This window comes from Neofelis nebulosa, chromosome X, assembly GCF_028018385.1.
Source record: "Neofelis nebulosa isolate mNeoNeb1 chromosome X, mNeoNeb1.pri, whole genome shotgun sequence".
Classification (NCBI taxonomy): Eukaryota; Metazoa; Chordata; class Mammalia; order Carnivora; family Felidae; genus Neofelis; species Neofelis nebulosa.
This window is the reverse complement of record NC_080800.1, coordinates 54,354,224-54,367,408: the sequence shown is the minus strand read 5'-3', so window position 1 is coordinate 54,367,408 and position 13,185 is coordinate 54,354,224. Positions and strand designations below refer to the sequence as shown.

General features: G+C 37.6%; 1 protein-coding gene across 2 annotated transcripts in view; it reads right to left on the bottom strand.

Annotated features, from left to right (window-relative positions):
* Positions 1 to 3,008: 3,008 nt before the first annotated feature.
* The window catches only part of ZC3H12B (zinc finger CCCH-type containing 12B), a 440,443-nt gene continuing 430,266 nt past the window's right edge, over positions 3,009 to 13,185 (bottom strand). For both annotated transcript variants that reach the window (XM_058713919.1, XM_058713920.1), the window contains exons 4-6: positions 7,975 to 8,209; positions 7,198 to 7,304; positions 3,009 to 6,013 (exon numbers count right to left, since the gene is read on the bottom strand). In XM_058713919.1, the coding sequence (XP_058569902.1) occupies positions 4,593 to 6,013; positions 7,198 to 7,304; positions 7,975 to 8,209 (1,763 nt within the window). In that variant the 3' untranslated portion in view covers positions 3,009 to 4,592. The remainder of the gene's footprint in view (positions 6,014 to 7,197; positions 7,305 to 7,974; positions 8,210 to 13,185) is intronic.

Genomic DNA, 13,185 nt, shown 5'->3' with positions numbered 1-13,185 from the left:
GCTCTGATATTTTAGCTCATGTCCAACAGAGTATTTCTGTGGCCCTGAGAATATTCAGAGGAGAAACTGAGCCTGGGCCCTGAGGCCTCCACTTCGTTCTGACCCATGAGTGGAGGCCTGGCCCCAGTCCAGCCCTGTGGGAAACACAAGATGATTAACACTTGGAGCTGTGTTACTATACAAAGATAGAAGAAGGCATATGCTTATTGTGATAAAATTCAGATGAACTCATTCAGAGAGATCCCTCTCCTTACAGCTTATCTCAAGATGCAAGTTCCAAGGACAGAATTTTTTTTTGTAGTTTCAAGTTTTTATTTAAATTCCCTAAGGATAGAAATTTAAGTTTAGAAGTGAACTAGAGTGTGTATAGGTAGGTGTAATATGGCTTTTGTTGTTGATGTTCTTAAAGAAACACAGGCATTAGTAGTTAGTAGACAAATAGTTTATGCAGAAAATAAGTGTGGTTACAGTTCATTGTTGTCAATGATACAGCATTTTCAATCATGATTATAGGTGAAACAAATTAAAACCTCGTTAAGGAGTATAGCACATTCATGCTAGTGAGAACATTGCAAAGCATTGCACCTGCATTATAGGGGTAGACAAAACTGGGGACAGGATATATTTCCACTCAACTCTGGTTGGCTTTGTGTATTTTGTCATTGAGACTTACATTATGTTTGGGTCAAACAAAAAACCCAAAGAGGTTTTATAAAAGTTTACAACCATTAAACAGTATTGTTTAATCCCACAAATGGATAAAGCAAAGTACTATAGCTCAGTGATATACAAACCAGGACTAGAAATAGTCAACCTGCCTATGTATATAGCTAGCTACAATATGATAGACATTGAATATGCTAAGTCTTTTCAAAGGCATCGACTACTTTAGGCAAGCCGTTTCCCAAAATGAACTGGTTTGGTTTCCATTGAGAACTAACTGTAGTGCCACTTCAGTTTAAGACTATGCCCCCTCAGTGTTAGACCTGAGGAGAAGAAAATTAGGGGAAGGCAGAGAAGGGTTAGGAGGAAACCTGAGCAGGGTTCTTTGGATAGCTTAACATTATTTTCCCTGTGCAGTGTCAGACCTGGTTCACAGAGTAAAAGTGTATTGAAATTGTTTGCCCTCAAAAAGGGCATTTGTACAAAGTCCCACACTTACAGCATAGATAGAACAGTAACTAACTGCCTCTCAAAATGAACTCTTCTGTGTTAGAAGAAAGCTCAGTGCCAAAGGTTAATGGTTATCAATGTTTGAATTACTGTATAAAGATAATTTGTTTTAAAATAGAAAAAAAATGGGTTTTCAAAGTGTTCTGAAAACTAGCAGTGTGTGTGTGTACTTTATATTTATATTATTAGAGGGAAAGTTTTATAGACCCTTTGCATAAGGTATCTGTCATTCTCCCTTCCATACCTTGTACTTTAAGATAGAGTGCAATGGCTGTAATGTTACCTTTGAAAAGGCTCTGGTGCCTGGATTGACCATACCACTCCAGAATCACACTTCTTCAGATTGAAATAAAAATAACAACAAAATTACAAAAAAAGAATCACAAAATTTACAAAATCTAAGGTTTGAACAGGCACCAACTTGCTAGGAGTTCAGTAACTCAGTGAAAAAACTTAAAAGTACAAAGCACCTCTTGCAAAATACACTGTTCCTTGAAAATCACACAAAACACTGTGTAGTAACCCTGCTGAGTGTTTGGAGGTAAGTATTCTGAAGGACATATGCTTAACCCTAGGAAGGAAGCCTGACTTTATTATCAAGAGAGCTGAGGAAGTTCCAATTCTTCTTTGTATTTGTTGTTTTATAATTAAAGACAAAATGGAAAAGTCAAGAAGTATACAGACCTCGGTATAAAAAAAAAGTTCTCTAATAACTTCACTAAAAACCACACTAGATTTATGCATTCAGAATTGTACAGCTCCATTTATAGATTCTTGCAGATTATTCACTAACACATTTTTTACACAAAATCCCTTTTGCAGGGACATATTAAATTTAATAAGCTAAAGAAAACGTATGCAATATAGTGCTTGAAACTGCACACATAATAGCTTGAAAAATTGTCTTTGTCTATAAGCTACTACTTGGAAATCGCTCCCTCATGACCAGGCTGCTTTCTTGTGACACACAGTGCCACAAACATTATGATGAAAAGTCAGTATCGAACTTAGTTTAATATGAGTTTTGTACATTTGTTTTTATACAATCAGGAAAAAAGAGATACAATTTGTATCAACAAAATGTCATTTCTGGTTATTTGAGGCATTGCTTTTAGCCACTTTTGTTCATAAACATTTTATGAGAAAAATGACAATTGCTTTTGGAAAATAAAAAATACATACACTGCCTTAAGTATTTCCTGTGTTGAGAGAAGGTTACAATGTTTTTGAGTACTAAACATGAACATGTTCAAGATAAATTGCAGATAACAAGATTAATCTTGTGCTTCCCCATAAATTGTGCAGCTAGTGGATACTGTAATCATATTGATGATTTTGTTAGGAAGATGAACTAACTGGCAGAAAGGCAGTAGAGTCATCTAGGAGTGTCAAATACCCTGATTTAGACATGGGGCCAATTTAGAAGGTCCAAGAAGTTGAAGGAATGAAGTGGTATTTGTGTGAAATAGCAAGCACTTCAGTGGCAACTGTCACTATTTTCTACCTGACAGAAAATACTTTTACCACTCAAAATGCTGGGGAATGGAAAGACCAGAGACGATAGGAGATGAATATGAAGTTGTGGTTAACTGAAGAGAAATGCTGGCTGAGGTGCAGTTTTGATCAACTGGGACAGTGGCAGAAAACCAAAAAGCAGCATGCAAGCATTATCAAACCACCAGAAACAACCCTGACTACAGCCTCACATGCGGAGTGCTTCATGGTAAGAAAATTTATAGGCAGTCACACTTTCTCATGAAGAAACAAAAGGCCAAAACCAGTCCACCTCAACTCTCATGAAAAAAAAAAAAAACATAGAAATTAGCAAGTTCCAGCTCAAGAAATAGCAGGTCATGATTCAAAATGTTGAAGTATACAATGGATTTAAAAAGGGGTTCATTTAGTACTGCTTAAAAAAAAATCCAAAAACAATAAATGCAAGAGGCATTTAGCTACAAAGGTTTCCACCCTGAGAAAGATACTAGTTGTGCAAATGGTGCTGTTCAATCCAAAATCCTGTGTCTTTAGTGATGCATTTAAGAATTTTTAAGGGAAAGTGCATAACTGAACCAGCTATTAGCAAAGATGTAGCATCCCCTTTTGTAAGCTTCCTTTTTCCACTTAGAAAATCCCCTGGTTTTGTTTCCTAAAGAAATTCCGTTCCACTAATGATCCACCTTATTGCCCAAAGAGTGGACAGCAGAAGAAAGTGGATTACATGGCTGTGCACTGTCCTCCATTACATTTTATCCTGTGATGTTGAATACTGCATAGGTCATAAGTTTAAAGGGTATCCATTAGACCTTCCTTGAGTGCAGCTTTTGTGTTCATCATTTAACGCTGCATGAATTTGGCCATCTCTCCTTGGAAAAGGGAAGTGGAGTCTGGTAGTAAATCCCTTCATCCTTGTCAAACTCTTCTGTGCTTGTCTAGCACACACCTGCTATGCTTGTCCATCAGCTCCTCTGAAGAAGAAAGCTGTAATCTGATCCCTAATTTGCTAAAGTGAAGAGACTTAAAAGCTAAGAACTGTCAGTGTTGACAAGTAAAAAGTGCAAAGGAAATACAGTTAGTTTTCTCTGGTACCTAAGAAAACAATATTCAAATATGGCATGTAATTTCACTTTCAGAACTAGTTGAAACTATGAAATGTGACATAAAATGAAGTTAGATTCATGATCTATACAGCTGTAGACTAAGGACTGTGCAGAGCTTTTCTTCTCATTATCACTGTATAAAAGGTTATATGGGGATACATAAACTTCTCAAACTAAATACATACAGTTATGCATGCAATATAATTGCTAACAATAGGTTTGAAATATAGGTCTAGAGCTTTGATGTGACCCTATAGCTTGGTTAATAAAGATATTGAATGGTCAGATATTCATGCAATAAATTATGTATTTACTTTTTAAAAGCTTTAAATATCCTATTAAAAATCCCAAAAGGTTAATTCAACATATGATTTGATCCAGATGCTCTTGCTCTCTAAATTAGAAATATTATCAATACTTTGTAATATAGAATGTGCAACTAAGAAAACATTGATAATGGAATCCTTTGGGAGTTTCTTGATCTTAGACCTCTCCCCATGAGTTTTGTCCTCCATTATCTGCATGGTGCCGAGCAAAAAACCATGGGACTTAGAGTCAGAGGACTTGAGTGTGAATCCTGATTTGGTCACTTGCTAGCAGTGTGACCTTGGCAAGTAACTTAATCACAATGAGATTCAGTTTCTTTTTATAGAAAATAAGATTAGTAAAATTTACTTTACAGGGTTGTTTTGCGCTTCAAATGACAGAAACACTATAACTTGTAAAGCGCAACACAAAATTATTAGTTACTTTTATCTTACCATTGATGCATTATTAGTATGAATATTTATATATGTATAAAGGAATAAGTCCTGTGTCATGTCAACGTGCAGCCCTAAGCTTAGAAACAATCAAGGCTGCCAGTTGCTGGGCATCTGCTGTGTGGGGATTCTTTTCCATCACTGCAAGGACGATGTTTGAAGGGAAAATATTGCAAAGGTTCTTATAAGTCTGATACTGGTGCTCTGGGATCATATACTCCCTGGTATCATTGCACATTCCAACCCAAGGATTCCTCCAAAGCTGTTCCATCTTTTCAGGCATGCTCCGTACCATGACTGGCTCATAGCATGGTTGCATGAGGCTGTTACTCAAGGGATAGGAATGATAGCCATAGGAGTCGGTTGTACAGGGTAATGGGTCCCAGCTGGCATGTTGTTCCCGGCACAGGGGAGGTCGTCTTTGCCTCATTGGGTTGCTTTCATAGAGGCGGGAGTCAGAAATACTGTCCATCCGAGTCATTACCAGGGCACGTCCTGGCTGGGGGGTTGCCCCAGGGTGGAGATTAGGAGGCATGGGGTAGTCTCCAGGACAGCTTGAACATGCTCCAGTTGCTGGGTGCTGGGCTTGTAGAACTAAGTGGGGAACTGACTGCTTGTGGGGGGCTTGCTTAGAATCCTCTGGGCCATAGCTCTGCACTCGCGTTAAGGCGTCATGGTAACCACGAGGAAAAGGCTGAAGACGGTTCTGAGATACTGAGCGATGCAGCTTTAAATTGCCTTCAGGATGGCCATCAGCTACAGCCAAGTACAGGTTGTTGTAAGAGGAGTAGTTGTCGTTCCTGGTATGGCTCATACGACTGTCAGGACAGAGGTTGGGACTCCGGGCATACACCCCTCGGTCTACTTCAGCCATGTAGTACTCTCGATTATGCATGCTGTTGATGTTCAGTTTGGAGAAGTCGCCTAACATTGAATAGTAGCTGTGCTCCCCCAGGGACTCAAACTTTGAGTATTGGTCAGCATAGCTAATAGGTGTCCCATGGCTGTTGGTAACCAGGATTGGAGGGTACTGCATACTAGCCATGTGTTCCAGTGAGGCCTTCTGGTGGGGGAGATGAGAGGATCCTGGCACTGGGCTGCTGGCTGAACGAGTGTTGAGTGCACCCACCACATGGCTTTTGGGGGGTGGGATTGTGGGGACACTTAGGGCAGTCACAAGTGAGGGGACAGAGCTGGCCTCAGGCTTACGGGCAATGGACAGCCATTCCTCAGGCTCCACAGCCACGGACCGGATGCTGGGATCCGATTGGCGCTTGGGGGCCACACGTTTGACTTCGGAGGTTATTTCACCTTTGGCATTAGACAGCCCTGTGCTACACTTGGCCAGGGTGCCTTCACTCACGGTTTTCACTGTGGACAGTTTGGCACTGATGCGGAGCTCATCAGCCACTGAACGCTGTGGTTGGTTGGCCCGCTCCGGATGGTAGTATTTGCACTTGTGGCCATAAGTGCATTTTTTGCCTGAAAAATAATGTCTTGGGGTAAGACTCTCTCTCATACTGGTGCAAATCTGTCAGAAACTGCTGTAATAAACTGGGTACTCAGGTTAGAGTTTTACTATTTGGGCTTAAGAAGAAAGTTAACTGTCCATAAAGATGAGACGCAGCACAACACCAAGGAGGCATCACACACTGTGAGGGAAGAAGGAAGAAGTGGAAACCTGGAGAGGAAACTGCAACGTAAAAGCTAAGAACTGAGCAGTTGAACAGCCTTCATTTTCCTGTTATTCACAACTTTGCCTAGGCATAACCTGCATGCTGAGGCAGTGTAGGGCAGCAGCAGGCAGCATAGTGCAGTGCAAAAAGCACAGGCTTGGAAGCCAGTCAGCCTGAGTTTCAATTTCAGCTATGTTGTTTACTAGACATGTGACCTTGGTAAGTGACTTTACTTTCTGAGCCTCATTTTAACTCTTCTGTAAAAGAAGTCCATAATTATGCCTGTATTATACGGTCATTGTAAAAATTAAATGAAGCTAATGAACAAGAAAATACTGTATAATTTAAATAAATGTTAATTGAGAAAAAAAAAACAAGATGTCACATAAACAAATGATTATCCAAAAAGAGTGAACATCCAAAGTAGCTTCAGACCAAGCAGCCCATGTTGCATTGTTAGGCTCACAAACTTTGTATCAGAAGGACTTGGCATAAGATCATGAAAGCACTCTAGACAACTATATTTTTAAAAACCAAATGAAAATGAAGTTTGGAAGAAAACTGGAAAATACAGATCTGAAGGAAAGGGTATTATTAGTTGACAGAGAGTGCAGTCACCTACTTGAGAGACACATCCTTTTTTGAGGCCAAATCCAATTTGGCATTGCCTTTTCTGCTTCTGTAGGCCATGTGGGTTTCTGCACGTCCCTGCCTCCAGCAACACTGCTCAAGATGGAGACAGCTAGAACACATGTATCATTTAAACAAGCGGCAACTAATTTTCCCTTCAATTCTAGTTACGTGTTTCTCATGCAGTTTTTATGGATGTTTTTTTTAAATGCCTGAGAATACTTAGACACAGACTTTAACTCAGAGAACATAGACAAGTTGCAATTTTCCATTTGAAAGGGAAACCTTTGAGATGTAAGTATTCACATAGTCCTTATGTTTCTTTTAGTATAGAACTCAGTTATGCACATAGGTACTCACCATAAGGGCATGGTTGCTTCTTGTACTCTGGAACAACAGGTCTCTTTCTCAAGAAATTTTCAAGATTTGGGCCATGGCGTCCTAAAGGATCATCTGGAGGCATAAATCTAAAAGCAAACAAGCAAGAGATAAATGTCTTCCTTTCTATCCCCATTACCCTTTTTTAGGAGTTCAGATCTTCATTACTCCTTGCCTATACTGTTGTCATGGCCTTCTAATTGTCCTTTCTGCCTCACGTCTATCTCCTGCTAAGCCGGCAGTTCTTCCCTTCATTCCCACGTGAACACACACACACACACACACACCAAAAATATGATTTTTTCCAGTGTATCATTCTTCTGTGGACTATACATTTCAACCATACGAGCATGCCTGCTGGTTCCCCCCACATGCAACCTATTTTCACATCTTTATAGCTTTATTCATGAAATTCCTTTTACCTGTAGGGCCCAGCAATCCTCTTTCTTCTGTATGTAAACTTCATCTCAAACGTTATGTCCTGTTTGAGGCTTTTTCCTATTATTTCATGTAGACAAAGAAATTTTAAAAACTCTAACCATACTACTTATCACAACATGTGTGGTTCTCTTTCGCTTCTCCACTACACTTTGAGCCTCTTAAAAGTGAGTCTTGTTTCCTATTCAGTCTCTTATCCCCATGGCAATTAGCATAATTCACAGTACACAGTAAATGTTCAGTAAATGTTTATTGAAATGAAAATCTATTCCTAGTGGAAACATGGATTTAAGCATTCAGGGCCTACTAAAAGAAACGTACTTGTCATTCACAAAAGAATACATCAGCAACCGCTCCTCTATAAACTTCTTCCATTCTGGCTTTTCAACTTGAAGGTCTCGGTAGTTATCATTAGATACAATGATGCCGTCGGAATCAAAAGCCAATTTGACTATGAACCGGTCATCATAACAGACAACTCTCCTGCCCTGAACCCTTCGGGATGGTGTGAAGACAAGAATCTTTTCTTTCTCCAGTTTACGTAGAATATCTTGATCTGTCAAAATATAGATTATATGCCACAGAGTAGAAACCATCTTTGGAAACTAACAGCATTATCCTCATATTACAAATACAAAAGTTGGTATTAGATAGATGAATGTTATTTGCTCTTAGAGAGAAAGTGGCCTTTATTCCTGGCTACGGCACCAATCTGGATTGTGACATTAAGCAAGTCACCTTCTCCTTTGGACTTCAGTTTTTAATAAAGTGAAGGAACTGAACTCAATGACATCTAAGTTTCAAAAACAACCATGAAGAGTGAGAAATAACACTGATATCCTAGCATTCCTTATGCTTGTTTTTTCTTTTGGCTGAAGCAGCAGCTTTTGACTGTTGAAGAAAACAGAGCAGTATACTGAGAATGTGTCTGCCAGGAGGAGGGTAAAACATCACTCCTTGGGACTTACATTTTTCCCTTCTTCCTGAAGGAAAGCCACAACTAAGTGGAAACAAAGCTGTACCATGTTGAGTACTGACCCCCTTTCCTTTTGGTCTCTTAATTGATGAGGAAAGAAAGCATACAGGCTGGGCTTGAGCAATGGCAGGGTCCACTCTCAGGCAGAGGTCGTGACCCTGTTCAGAAGCTGGCAGACAGTTCCACAACACAGTTCTAACAGCCATTCTGACATTCTTATTTGGCACATCATGCAAAAGCTGATACATAGAGGACTAGGGTCTATATGTTCTCAAATTCTATAAAGAGTTAGCTTCATATAGTGTAGGTGAGTATAGTAATCCAACTAACATTAGAACCACATCCTGACTTTTGTGGACCTTAGTTTTCACTTTGAAATGTCCTTATTTCATAAAGAAATATTAAAAAATTACACTTTACAACTGCTTTGGTATAAAAACAAATTATCTAGATACATTATTATAAATTAATTGTTGTTATATTAAATGTTTCCTTCAATATTAAAAGAAAATAAAATTAAAACATATTTTTGTTAAATTTTTTTTCCAGTGTAGTCAACACACAATGTTATATTAATTTCAGGTGTACAATATAGTGATTCAATAATTCCATGCATCACCCAATGCACATCATGACAAGTGCATTCCTTAATCCGCATCACCTATTTACCCATCCACACCACACAATTCCCCTTTGGTAACCATCAGTGTGTTCTTTATAGATAGGAAATATTTTTGGTTTGTCTATCTCTCTTTTTTAACTTTGCTCATTTGTTTTGTTTCTTAAATTCCACATATTAGTGAAATTGTATGGTATTTGTCTTTCTCTGATTGACTTAAATCGCTTAGCATTATATTGTCTAGCTCCATCCATGTCATTACAAATGGCAAGATTATATATATATATATATATATATATATATACACATATATACATCTATATACGTATATATATATACGTGTATATATATATATATATATATATATATATATACACATACACATATAGACGAGAGAGAGAGAGAGAGACCACACAGGCAGAGGAGGGGCAGAGAGAGGGGGAAATCCCAAGCAGAGAGAAAATCCCAAGCAGGCTCTGCTCAGTAAGCACAGAGTCTGATCAATCCCAGGAACCATGAGACAATGACCTGAGCCGAAATCAAGAGTCAGAAGCTTAACCAACAGAGCCTCCCAGATGCCCCTATATTTAAGCTTTTATTTCAATTCCAGTTAGTTAACATATAGTGTTATATCACTTTCAGGTGTACTAGATTTCATTCTTTCTTATGGCTGAATAATATTCCATTGTATATATACACCACATTTTCTTTATCCATTCATCAATCTATAGACACTAAGGCTGCTTCCATATCTTGGCTGCTATAAATAATGCTCCTATAAACATAGGAGTGCATGTGTCCCTTTGCATTATTATTTTTTTTTTTTGTATTTTTTGATAAATACCCAGTAGCACAATTACTGGATCATAGTGTAGTTCCATTTTTTACTGTTTGAGGAACTTCCATAATACTGTTTTCCACAGTGGCTGCATGAGTTTGCATTCCCACCAACAGCGCAAGAGGGTTCCTTTTTCCCCACACCTTGCCAATATTTATTTCTTGTGTTGTTGATTTTAGCCATTCTGATAGGTGTGAGGTGATATTTCATTTCAGTTTTGGTTTGCATTTCCCTTATGATCAGTGATATTGAGCATCTTTAATGTGTCTGTTGGTCATCTGTATGTCTTCTTTGGAGGAGAAATTTCTGTTCATTTCTTATGCCCAATTTTAATTGGACTGTTTGGGCTTGGGGTGTTGATTTGTGTAAGTACTCTACATATTTTGGATACTAGTCCTTTATCAAATATGTCATTTGCAAATACTTTCTCCCATTCCTTAGATTGCCTTTTAGTTTTGTTTATTGTTTCCTTTGCTGTGCAGAAGCTTATTATCTTGATGAAGTGCCAATAGTTTATTTTCACTTTTATTTCCCTTTCTTCAGGAAACATATCTAGAAAAATGTTACTATTGATGCCAGAGATCTTACTGTCTTGTGTTCTCTGCTGGAATTTTTATGATGTCAGGTCTCATTTAGGTCTTTAATCCATTTTGAGCAGTTTCATTCTTTTGCAGTTTGCTGTGCAGTATTCCCAACACCATTTGTTGAAAAGACTGTCTTTTTCCAGTTGAATATTTTTTTCCTACTTTGCTAAAGAATAATTGACCACATAATTGTGGGGTTATTTCTGGGGTTTCTATTCTGTTCCATTGATCTATGTGCCTATTTTTGTGCCAGTACCATATTGTTTTGTATACTACAGCTTTGAAATGTAACTTGAAAACCAGAATTGTGATGCATCCAATTTCTCTTTTATTTTTCAAGCCTAACATAGGGTTTGAACTCATGACCTTGAGATCAAGACCTGAGCTGAGATGAAGAGTCTGACACTTAATTGACTGAGTCACCCAACACCCTATACAACTTCTTTATCCATTCATCAGTCAATGGACATTTGGGCTCTTTCCATAATTTGGATATTCTAGGTAATGTTGCTATAAACAGCAGAGTGCACATATCCATTTAAATTAGTATTTTTGAATTCTTCTGGTAAATACCTAGTAGTGCAATTGCTGAATAGTAGAGAAGTTTTATTTTGAACTTTTTGAGAAACCTCCATACTGTTTTCCAGAGTGGCTGCACCAGTTTGCATTTCTGCCAACAGTACAACAGACTTCCCCTTTCTAAACATCCTTGCCAACACATATTGCTTTTTGTGTTGTTGATTTTAGCCATTCTGACAGGTGTGAGGTGATATCTCATTGCAGTTTTGATTTGTATCAAAGATGCTGAGCATTTTCTCATGTGTCTGTTAGCCATCTGTATATATCCTTTGGGAAAAAATGTCTATTCATGTCTTCTGTCCATTTGTTAACTGGATTATTCATTATTTGGGTGTTGAGTTTTATAAGTTCTTTATATATTTTGGATAGTAACCCATTATCACATGTGTCATTTACAAATATCTTCTCCCATTCAATTATTTTAGTTTTTTTGATTGTTTCCTTTGCTGTTTACAAGCTTTATATTTGATGAATCCCAATAGTTTATTTTTGCTTTTGTTTCCCTTGCTTCAGGAAACATATTTAGTAAGAAGTTGCTATGGTTGATGTCAAAGAGATTACTGCTTGTGTTCTCCTCTAGGATTTTGATCATTTCCTGTCTCATATTTAGGTCTTTCATCCACTTACAATTTACTTTTGTGTCTAGTGTAAGAACGTGGTCCAGTTTCATTCTTTTGCATGTTGCTGTCCAGTTTTCCCAACACCACTTGTTGAAGAGACTGTGTGTTTTCCACTGGATATTCATTCGTGCTTTGTTAAAGATTACTTGACCATATAGTTGTGGGTTCATTTCTAGGTTTTCTATTCTGTTCTATTGATCTATGTGTCTATTTTTGTGCCAGGGCCATACTGTTTTGATTACTACAGCTTTGTAATATAACTTGAGGTCTGGAATTGTGATGCCTCCAGCTTTGCTTTTCTTTTTTTTTTTTGAGATTGCTTTGGCTATTTAGGATTTTTTGTGGTTTTATACGAATTTTATGATTGCTTCTTGTAGTTCAAATGTTGGTGGTATTTTGATAGGGATTACATTAAATGTATAGGTTGCTTTGAGTAATATAGGCTTTTTATCAATATTTGTTCCTCTAATCCATGTGCATGGAATACATTTCCATTACTTTGTGTCATCTTCAGTTTCTTTCATCAATGTTTTATAGTTTTCAGGGTACAGGTCATTTGCCTACTTTTTTGGTAAAATTGTAAATGGGATTGATTCCTTAATTTTTATTTGTGCTGCTTCATTATTGGTGTATAGAAATGCAACAGATTGCTATACATTGGTTTTCTAACCTGCGACTTTACTTAATTTTTTTGTCAGTTCTACACTTTTTTGGTGTAGTAGTTCAGGTTTTCTATATAGGTTATCATGTCCCCTGCAAATAGTGAAAGTTTTACTTCTTCCTTGCCAGTTTGGATGCCTTTTATATCTTTTTGTTGTTTTATTAGTGAAGCTAGAACAGCCAATACTATGTTGAATAAAATTGATGAGTGTGGACATCCATGTCTTGTTTCCTGACCATCCATCCCCATGGAAAAAGCTACTAGCCATGGGTTTATTATAGATGGACTTTATTATGTTGAGGTATGTTTACTCTAAACTTACTTTGTTGAGGGTATTTTTTTAAATCATGAATGGATGCTGTACTTTGTCCAGTGCTTTTTCTGTGTCTACTGAAAACATCATATGGTTCTTATCGTTTCTTTTATTGATTGATGTATTACATTGATTGATAAGGAAGTAATGCACAATGCTTGAATCCAGGAACAAATGCCACTTGATCATGGTAAATGATTATTTTAATATATTGTTGAATTTGGTTTGCTAGCATTTTGTTCAGGATTTTTTGCATCTATGTTCATCAAATATATGACCTGTAGTTATATTTTTAGTGGTATCTTTTTCTGGTTTTGATCACAGAATGCATTTGGAACTTTT